The 9,943-nt window shown below is 48.4% G+C and overlaps 2 protein-coding genes across 5 annotated transcripts; both read right to left on the bottom strand.

Moving 5' to 3' along the window:
* Window positions 1–316: 316 nt before the first annotated feature.
* Window positions 317–5,103, bottom strand: ciz1b (cdkn1a interacting zinc finger protein 1b). Of its 3 annotated transcripts, none has more exons than XM_088008544.1 (14): window positions 5,026–5,099; window positions 4,498–4,541; window positions 4,352–4,421; window positions 4,138–4,280; window positions 3,951–4,015; window positions 3,827–3,879; window positions 3,605–3,733; window positions 3,122–3,216; window positions 2,961–3,054; window positions 2,742–2,846; window positions 2,526–2,660; window positions 2,385–2,451; window positions 2,167–2,288; window positions 317–1,471 (listed from the first exon to the last, which is right to left on the bottom strand). In XM_088008544.1, exons 2-14 carry the CDS (start codon window positions 4,524–4,526, stop codon window positions 1,403–1,405), a joined length of 1,176 nt encoding a protein of 391 aa, XP_087864670.1. In that variant the 5' UTR covers window positions 4,527–4,541; window positions 5,026–5,099; the 3' UTR covers window positions 317–1,402. The 3 variants fall into 3 exon arrangements, with proteins under 3 accessions (XP_087864670.1, XP_087864671.1, XP_087864672.1); XM_088008545.1 differs by having other exon boundaries at window positions 4,498–4,547; window positions 5,026–5,067; XM_088008546.1 differs by lacking the exon at window positions 2,167–2,288 and having other exon boundaries at window positions 5,026–5,103.
* A 100-nt stretch (window positions 5,104–5,203) lies between these two features.
* On the bottom strand, window positions 5,204–9,852 carry LOC106932563 (kazal-type serine protease inhibitor domain-containing protein 1). 2 transcript variants are annotated; one of them, XM_015011339.2, is made up of 4 exons: window positions 8,294–9,852; window positions 6,430–6,590; window positions 6,213–6,360; window positions 5,204–6,146 (listed from the first exon to the last, which is right to left on the bottom strand). In XM_015011339.2, the coding sequence occupies exons 1-4, from the start codon at window positions 8,805–8,807 to the stop codon at window positions 6,103–6,105; spliced, it is 867 nt and encodes a 288-aa protein (XP_014866825.2). In that variant the 5' UTR covers window positions 8,808–9,852; the 3' UTR covers window positions 5,204–6,102. The 2 variants fall into 2 exon arrangements, with proteins under 2 accessions (XP_014866825.2, XP_014866824.2); XM_015011338.2 differs by having other exon boundaries at window positions 5,204–6,360.
* Window positions 9,853–9,943: the final 91 nt, after the last annotated feature.

Below are 9,943 nucleotides of genomic sequence, written 5' to 3'. Positions count from 1 at the left end.
TTAACATCATGGATTAATTTACTGAAACATCATGATTGGTTTATTGTTGATAAAATACATGTAAATATTTACATTGAATGTAAATAATGTAAATGTTTACCGGCTGGTTTAATGCAGGTTGTGGGTCTGAATCCCGGTCAGGATTCTCCAGGTTCTCCATCGAACAGAAACACGATGGGAAAGTCTGGAATCGTTTCCTTCAGTGACATTATGGCTCATATTTTATTCATTTTACTGTAATTACACTGAATCATATTGAATCTTTTATATTAAGATAAAAACATCATGAAAAAGAAACAACTTTAGAAAATCCAGGTTCAGTTTTAACTCCAATTTTCTCTTTAATTTCAAAATAAGAACTTTAACAGCAGCAGCTCTTCATTCATTCATTCATTCATTCATTCATCCAGTAACGACGGACGATTTTCAGTGTTTTATTTCTTTGATCCAGATCATCATCATCACCATGGCAACTAAACACAAACATTAAAATACAAAATCTAAGCTTTAAAAGATGCAAACAGCCAAACCAGGCTGAGGTTCTGTCTTTTTCCCATGATGCACCTGAAGGCCTCTGTAAGGCCTGCCCTCATTGGCTACGGCAGCCTGCCAGGTACAAAACAAAACAAGCATTACAAAGTAAAAACACCTTCAAACTAAACTAAAAATAAACATTAAAACAAACATCCATAAATCTGCAAATTAACTTCAAATTATTTACAAATTTCAATTTACAACTTTAAATAATTTACTATCCATTACATTAATAAAAATGATCATCCAGAACAGGTGTCAAACTCAAGGCCCGGGGGCCAAATCCGGCCCGCCGTAGCTCCTCATGCGGCCCTCTGGACGCACAAATGGAAACTTTCAGTATTATTTTATTTATCAAATCAGTTTTCATCACAGTAGATCCGTCACTTCCTGCAGTTTTTCTCAGAAATTCATGAAAATCAGTTAGCACTGCAATGCTAACTACTAATGCTAGTGTTTCTTTTTTATTGCAAAAAGAAATCGTAAAAATGACTTCTGGTGATGATCGGTGTGAGAAGACGTTCAACTTAATCTCATTTCAATAAGTTCTGATCATTATTCTAAAGGATTGGAGCTGGAAACTCCTCCAGCCGGACCAGAACCAGGTCTGAAAACCAGCCTCCTCTAGTGGGACATGAGGAGAACCAGTAGAAGCAGCTGCTGGCTTTTCTTCTGACCTCTGACCTGCTGATTTTGCTGCTGTATAAACTGAAGCTACGGAGCTCCAGTCCTGCCCAGCGTTCAGTCAGCGCTCTGCTCCTTTAAGGGACACAGCTGCTGTTCCTGTAGCGGCCACCAGGTGGAGACTAGGAGTTCTCAGAACATCATGATGTTGCCACGATCCTCTGATGCATTCTGGGAAATGGAGTCATGAGGTCAGGGCAAACCTGTCTTCATCCTCCTCTTCCTCTTCCCTTCGTCTCTGAGCTTTGTGGTTCTGGAACAAACAAACATCACATGTGATTGGTCCAGTCCGACCCAATCGGGCCTCAGCAGAACCTCAGAGAGAAAGAGAGGTCCAGATCAGCCAGACTGGGCCCAGCAGCTGGTCCCAGAACCTTTACTCTGACACCAGACTGGGCCCACATTAACATTTCTGTTCTGGGTTTTGGTGAAACCAAACGCTTCAGGACTTCAGCCTGCTTATGGTTTGGCGTTCGGCTGTTGGAGGTGTCCGACCCGCACGGAGCCACGGAGGCTCCATCACTGCTGGAACCCAGGTCAAAGGTCAGCACCAACCCGGTTCCGGACAGAACCAGAACCGTTGACAGAAATCATCGAAGAGACGAAACATCACCAGACTGGGTTACTTCTGGTCAGGAAGTGTGTGTGTGTGTGTGTGTGTGTGTGTGTGTGTGCGTTTGTTTGTAATACCTTGTGGGGACGATTTTCCTGACTATACTACGTTGTGGGGACCAATCGCTCCTCGTGGGGACCTGAGCCTGGTCCCCACGAGGGGAAACCCTGTTTTTGGGTCAGGGGTCAGAGTTAGGGCTAAGGTATGAATTGAGTTTTGGTTGGTTAGGGTTAGGAAAAGGGTAAAGGTCAGGTTTAGGCTGTAGAAATGAATGGAAGTCAATGGAAAGTCCCCACAAAGATAGCAAAACAAACATGTGTGTGTGTGTGTGTTACCTGCAGGTTGAGGAAGTGTGTGTGTGTCCTGCAGTGTGTGTGTCTTGCTGCCGTCTCTCTGTAGAAGAATTTGCTGCAGAGCCGACAGACGAAGCCGCGAACCGGAACCACGAAGCTGCTTCCTGCTCAGACATTAGACCCGGTTCTGATTGGGTTCATCACATATAGAGAGAGCAGGCCGCCACCGGGGGGCGCTGCAGCGCCACTGGCATATTTACCATAAGTCAGCTGGGAGTCGAACTCGTCTTCTTCTTCTTCTTCTTCTTCTTCTTTGGCATCAGCAGTCTGTAGGAGACAAGACTGTTTCGGTACCAGAATCTGTTCCAGGTTTTAGAGCCGCAGGCTGTAGCAGCACTGACCTCTGACCCCTGAACCTCAGACGGCGCCGTCTCTTCATCCTCATCTACCACCTCTACTTCCTCCTCCTCTTCCTCGAAGCAGCCCACAGCGTCCACAGTGATGAGCTCCTCATCCTGCTCGTCTCCCAGCTGCACCTGGAGACCAGGTGATGACGTAATCAGCTGGAGACAGGTGATGACGTCATCAGCTGTGGCTCTCTGCTGCCCCCTGCTGACCTGCTCCTTATGCTCCACAGACTTTATGTGCTCCACAAACTTCCTGGGTGTCCTGAAGTGTCTCTGACAGACCGGACAGAAGGGCCGCCCCCGCTGCTTACACACCTGGATCACACACACACACACACACACACACACACACACACACACACACACACACACACACCCCGGTGAGGGAGCCTCCTGCCTGCAGCTCGCTCTCAGACTTCCTGCTCTCACCTTGTGCTGCTCCGTCCGTCTGTGGGCGATGATGTCACCGCTGAAGTGGACCTGGCAGGTGTCACACCAGCGATGTGCCTGTGGCCGACGCCCCCTGCAGGCAGACACTGTTACTGCAGGTTCTGGACATTAAAGCCTCAGTAAACCCTGCGAAGCCGCACCTGTCCAGCAGGGGGCCGGCATTGAGCTGGACGCTCTGTGTGATGTCCTGCAGCTTCCTCAGGTGTTCTCGCCCTGACATGTGCTCCTGAAACACCTGGACAACACACAAAGAGCTTCTGCAAACATTTAGCTTAACTGGCTGGCTCATTGTACACAGAATTATGGGATGTTTCTAATTTTGTAGTTCATTATCAGTAATTAACTGATAATAAACTACATCTTAACATTCATCTCAATGATTATGATTAATAGAACTGAAATGAACTTTTATTATTTAACTAACTTTCATTGTTCATTGTCATTCAGAAAACTTCAGTTTTCTAAAACATCATGTGTTTCATGAACCTGCCTCTATCAATATGGCCGACACCTTAAAGCATGAAGCCAACATGGCATCCACTTTAAACAGCACTCTGGGTTTTTCTTCACAGCTCCTTTATTTTGAAGGAGCAGCGTGGAGGAAGGGCAGGTGTGCTTCTCACCTGCAGAGAACGACAGGTGAGGTTGCAGACATGACAGTGGAGAGCAGCGGAGTTCCTGTCAGCCAGACCGAACTCTCGGCTGTCGCTGCTCTGCTGGATGGTGACCTTCAGGGAGGCCACGCTCTGCAGCTGCAACGTTTCAACAACACGTCAGGAACACGCTAACAACATGTCAGTAACATGCCAACAATCCTAGGACCCTAAAGGATCTTACTTCCTCACCTGAGCTGCTCGGCTGTCCTCTACTGCCCCCTGCTGGTCAGAACCAGAACCATCTGAAGAACAGAAACAGCATCAGTGAATCCTGAAGCTTCATGAATCTCTGATTAAAGCTGCACTCACTCACCTCCTGCTGGGTCACATGACCCGGGGGCTTTGTTCCTATTGGCCAGAGCTGCAGCCGCCTCAGTTCTGCAGGAAACAAAACTTTGATTCTGACTGTTGGAGGAAAAACTATGAATAAACCTTTAGCGGCTGAAGGTTCAGAATGATGAGCTTTTCTGTCTTCATGCCTCATCCAGAACCAAACTGACCCATTCTGTCGCACTCTCTTCAGCTGAGCCTCTCCTGAACCTCCATCCGACCCTTGACCTCCCTGGCTCCGCCCATCAGCTGCTCTCTTCTCCCTCGTGGCGGTGGGACTGCTGTGAGGCCGGGCGTCACAGCTTCCTGGTGCCTGCAGGACAGGAGTCGCGGTTCAGGCGGTGAGGCGGATCAGCAGAAGGAGGGCGAGTTTGATTTACACACCTGCTGAGCTGGAGGACCTGCAGGGAATCGAACCTTCGCTACGCCGCCTCCCGCTGCAGGAAGGAAACACCTGGGGGAGGGCAGAACAGACAGAGGTCAGAGTTCAAACAGGAGCAATCTGATGGAGCAGATCCAGATTCTCTCACCTTTCCATCCTCCTGGTTTGTCTGACCATGATGACCTCTGACCTCTGCTCCTCCAAGGAAGACAAAGACTTTCATTCTCATTAAACCATCAGCTTCAAGCAGACTCATTCATTACATTTTAACTAGAAATCAACTGATTGACCAGATGTATTAGTTTAAACCAAGCACTGCAGAAAATCCTGGATTTGTTCTCTCAAAGTATTTCTTCATTTCTTCAACTTTATAGAAAGTTAGAAACGTTTTTGTCCTCACAGCCACGCCGAACTACCGGGGACAAATTAACATTTACTACCAACTAATAACCATCACAATATCTACAGAAACGACCAGTTAAAAAAGCAAATAAATTTAAAATGGTTGGATTTTAAACAGAGACCTGGAAGCTATCGGAGCTAAAAACAACCGGATGAAAACACTGATATGAACAAACTCAGGCGGATGGTTTTATTCTCTTGCTCCCATCCGTTAATGCAGTCATTAATATGAATCAAAACTTTATAATTTCTTTTATCATTTCACCGAACTCACCTCCGTCCTCCAAGCTAACTCTGCTAAAGATAAGCAGACTGCATCTGGTTCTCCATCTGGTTCAACGGCTCTGCCGCCACCTGCCGGCGGGGAGGAACACTGCAGCCAAACATCTGGTGCAGAACACCTGCTTCCGACGGAATGAAGGTTGATTAAAATGACCCATCAAACGTATAGCTCTGTGTTTATATTAAATGCTTTATTTATGATGGCCGTCTTGATGATCATAAACGAGACAAAGTGAAACAAGACAATCAGGAGTTTAAAAACTCTTGAAGTGTTACAATTTTATATTATAAACCAAGAGCAGATCCTAACGGATCCCTCAACGCCTCGGCGGATTCTGTCCATGAAGGTCCTGATCAGAATCAGGGTCAAAGGTCACCGTTGGCAGAGTCACCAGAAACAAGCCAGCATTCTGGACTGAGATCAGATGAGCTGGACTTCCTCCTCCTCTTCCTCAGCTGGAGAACAGCTGGCTCTAACAGTCACCTGGTTGGGAGTGTGTGTGTGTGTGGAGGCCGTCTGGATCAGAACCAGATGATTGAGTGGAGGCCGACCTCAGAGTTAAGATCCTCAGATCAGATCAAAGCCAACTGACTGGAGCCAGCTGCTGGTTGTACAGCCGAGCCTCCAGAACCGGGTCAGAACCGGGTCAGTGAACACTACCTGTAGGTTCTGTCTCAGCTCCTCCCAGTGAAACCAGTAAAGGGTCCAGGGGAGCTCCAGTCTAATGGATTCCTGCCTGAGCCGGAGAGAGGAGGAGGAGGATGAAGATGGTTGCCATGGTTTCCAGGTTTGAGTCTGGAAGAAAAATTCCTTCTTGAGGAAAAAGATCAACACAAAAAAATTTATTTTCTGGTTTATTATCAGATTTTACAGGAAGCAGATTCCAACGACAGGAAGTCAGTGCCGCCTCGACAGGAAGTCTTCCCAAATAGCTGCTGGGTCTTTTATTTTGAAAAACTGAATTCCACCATAAACCCCTCAGATCTACATCCTGTTGCCCTGCCAAAATAAAAGTCTGTGATCATGCTTTGACTGGGTCTGCTGACAGGAAGCGACATCACCAAGGGGTCAGAGGTCGTCCAGCAGTTGCTTCCTCTCAGATGACAGCTCCTCTGGACGCACAGACAGGAAGGACAGGTTGGACAGGATAAACTCCTCCCCTCCCAGGTGTGTCTCACCTGCTCCCAGTACTCCCAGTACAGCCGAGGCGGAGACTGATCCCAGCTCGTTGCGAGCGATGCAGCGATAGGTTCCTGAGTCTGCAGGCTCCGCCCCCTCGATCTGGAGCCAACTGGAGAGCTCGAACCTCAGAGGCCCGCCCCTGGCCTGGGGACAGAGGACAACCGGTCTCCAAGGGAACGGGACGCTGTGGCTTTAAGAGGGCGCGGAGCCTACCTGGACAGAGATGTGGGGGTCGTCTCCAGGCAGGACGACGTCCCGGCCGTCCTTCCTCCACTCCACCAGCGCCATGGGGAACGCAAACACCTCGCACAGGAACAGCATGATGCTGCCACTGCCGTTCACCTGATCCTGGGGGGCCACCTTGATCACAGGGGCTGGGGGTGACAGGTGAGACCGACAGGTGAGAAAGGGACAGGAGACACCGATGGTATGAGAGGAAGCAGGGGGCTTTCAAAATAAAAGTCTGTAATGAAAAAAATCTGCCGTTAAACTTCAAACTGGATGACATCTGTCAAACTGAAGGTCTGGGGGCCAAATCCAGCCCGCCGCATGTTCTTATGTGGCCAGTTAGCTAGTGAGATGGGATAGTTAGCTGGTTGTTAACTGGTAATTAGCTGGTAGTTGTGCAGGTTGTTAGCTGGTAGTTGGTCAGGTTGTTAGCTGGTAATTAGCTGGTAGTTGGTCAGGTTGTTAGCTGGTAATTAGCTGGTGGTTGGTCAGGTTGTTAGCTGGTAATTAGCTGGTAGTTGGTCAGGTTGTTAGCTGGTAATTAGCTGGTGGTTGGTCAGGTTGTAGCTGGTAATTAGCTGGTAGTTGGTCAGGTTGTTAGCTGGTAATTAGCTGGTAGTTGGTCAGGTTGTTAGCTGGTAGTTAGCTGGTAATTAGTCAGGTTGTTAGCTGGTAGTTAGTCAGGTTCTTAGCTGGTAGTTAATCAGGTTGTTAGCTGGTAATTAGCTGGTGGTTGGTCAGGTTGTAGCTGGTAATTAGCTGGTAGTTGGTCAGGTTGTTAGCTGGTAATTAGCTGGTAGTTGGTCAGGTTGTTAGCTGGTAGTTAGCTGGTAATTAGTCAGGTTGTTAGCTGGTAGTTAGTCAGGTTCTTAGCTGGTAGTTAATCAGGTTGTTAGCTGGTAATTAGCTGGTAATTGGTCAGGTAGTTACCTGGTAGTTACATGGTAGTTAGCTGGTAATTAGCTGGTAGTTGGTCAGGTTGTTAGCTGGTAGTAAGTCAGGTTGTTAACTGGTAATTCGCTGGTAGTTGGTCAGGTAGTTAGCTGGTAGTTAGCTGGTAATTAGCTGGTTGTTGGTCAGGTTGTTAGCTGGTAATTAGCTGGTAGTTGGTCAGGTTGTTAGCTGGTAATTAGCTGGTAATTAGCTGGTAGTTGGTCAGGTTGTTAGCTGGTAATTAGCTGGTGGTTGGTCAGGTTGTTAGCTGGTAATTAGCTGGTAGTTGGTCAGGTTGTTAGCTGGTAGTTAGTCAGGTTGTTAGCTGGTAATTAGCTGGTAATTGGTCAGGTAGTTACCTGGTAGTTACATGGTAGTTAGCTGGTAATTAGCTGGTAGTTGGTCAGGTTGTTAGCTGGTAGTTAGTCAGGTTGTTAGCTGGTAATTAGCTGGTAATTGGTCAGGTAGTTACCTGGTAGTTACATGGTAGTTAGCTGGTAATTAGCTGGTAGTTGGTCAGGTTGTTAGCTGGTAGTTAGTCAGGTTGTTAGCTGGTAATTAGCTGGTAATTGGTCAGGTAGTTACCTGGTAGTTACATGGTAGTTAGCTGGTAATTAGCTGGTAGTTGGTCAGGTTGTTAGCTGGTAATTAGCTGGTAGTTGGTCAGGTTGTTAGCTGGTAATTAGCTGGTGGTTGGTCAGGTTGTTAGCTGGTAATTAGCTGGTAGTTGGTCAGGTTGTTAGCTGGTAATTAGCTGGTAGTTGGTCAGGTTGTAGTTTCAATCTCCTGGGTAGTTCATCTCCCAATGTAATCTCGGTTTGTCAATAATTCTGAATTTTCCAGGATTTTTTTTTCAAGGTTCTTTCTAAAGTTTCTGAACTATTTTCTCTGGTATCCCTCCGCCGGGCGGGCCTACCTGTCCTGCAGGGACCCCTCCCCGCGGTTCGGAGCTCCGGGTCGGAGAAGGCGGCCTCTCGGAACCGACACAGGTTAAGGTATGTGGTTCCATCGCTGCCGCACAGCGCCCCCTGCTGCTCGCACACACACACCTCCACATCCTCTTCCTCCTCCTGTCCTCTTCTTCCTCCTCTTCCTCCCGCGGCTCGGTCCGCCTGGCACCGTAGCCCGGTTCCGCACAGCCCGTAGAACCGGGCCCGGGCCCCCAGGTCGCAGGCCTGGCCCTCCAGGTTCCCGCACTCCGCGCAGCAACCGCAGCGGTCCGGAACCAGGCCGGCCCGGCAGCCGCGGGGCTCCGGGCACAGCTCCGGGTCGCACGGTCCGCAGCGCCCGAACCCGGTTCCGTTGCCGCCTCCCGGCTCCTCCAGCAGGTCCAAGTTCAGAATCGGGTCAGGGATGGAGGACCGGACCGGAGGAGCGCCCCGGCAGAAGAGCGGCTCCGGAACCAGAACCAGGACCAGCAGAACCAGCATTTCAGGTCCGCTCAGAGCTGGTACCGGTTCTGACTGAGGTTCTTCTCTTCAGAACTCGCAATCACATTCCAGTCAGGTCCAGCAGGAAATACCGAACCGAACTCTGGAAAAATGGGAAAATTGACCAGAACTTCCAGTAAACACAACAAAAGTTCGGAAAAAGTCCGGAAACAGAACCAACAGAACCAAAAAATAAAAATGGGTCCAAACCCAAGAAACCTGCTGATACAAACAGTCCGGGACCGGTTCTAATCAGCCGGACCGCAGCGGACACTCCAGGTTAGGTCTGACAGAATGCAACTCGCAGTTTCCGGTCTGACCCTTCAAAATAAAACAGAGCTGCGCTGATTCCTGGAGGTTTTCATCCCGACCTCCAACGAAACCAGAAAAAAAAGTATCAAAATATTAATTTTTAATAATTTAACCAACTTGAATAATAATTAAACCATTTAAAATAATTTAATGATATTAACACTTGAACCATTTTAATTAATATTAAAACGTTTTAATAGGTTATTTCATGTTCTTCTGGTTCCGGTCCAGAACCTTCTCAGCTCCTCCCGGCAGAACCCCGCTGTCCCATTCTGCTCCAGTCAGACACACAGGTGAAGAAATGAAACACCCAGCAAACAGCTTTTACTTTGAAGGAGTTCTGTCCGTGTTTCCGGTCTGATTCTCAGCAGTTGGATGGTCCGAGCGGAGCAGCTGCTGAACCCATCAGCGGCTCCGCTTCCGCAGGTTCCCTAGGTTCTCCAGGAGGTTCCAGGAGATTCCAGGCTCCCAAGGTTCTCCAGGAGGTTCCAGGAGATTCCAGGTTCTCCAGGAGGTTCCAGGAGATTCCAAGCTCCCAAGGTTCTCCAGGAGATTCCAGGTTCTCTAGGCTCTCCAGGAGGTTCCAGGAAATTCCAGGTTCCTGACATTCTCCCCCAGAACAGAGGATTTGATAACGAAATGAAACAAGACAGAAGTTCTTCCTGGGACTCCAGGCCACTGGAATCGTGGGAATGATGTCACTTCCGGATCTTTTCCACATTGGCAGATCTCACTTACACCTCAGGCTGGCCAGGTCTGGGTCAACTCACCAGAACCAGAACCAGAACCAGTGATGCGGTGAGGTTGATTCCAGTCAGATAAAT

This window comes from Poecilia mexicana, unplaced genomic scaffold (genome assembly GCF_051168715.1).
Source record: "Poecilia mexicana isolate PSO_F unplaced genomic scaffold, ASM5116871v1 scaffold_9, whole genome shotgun sequence".
NCBI lineage: Eukaryota > Metazoa > Chordata > Actinopteri > Cyprinodontiformes > Poeciliidae > Poecilia > Poecilia mexicana.
This window is presented reverse-complemented; position numbering and strand designations above follow the sequence as displayed.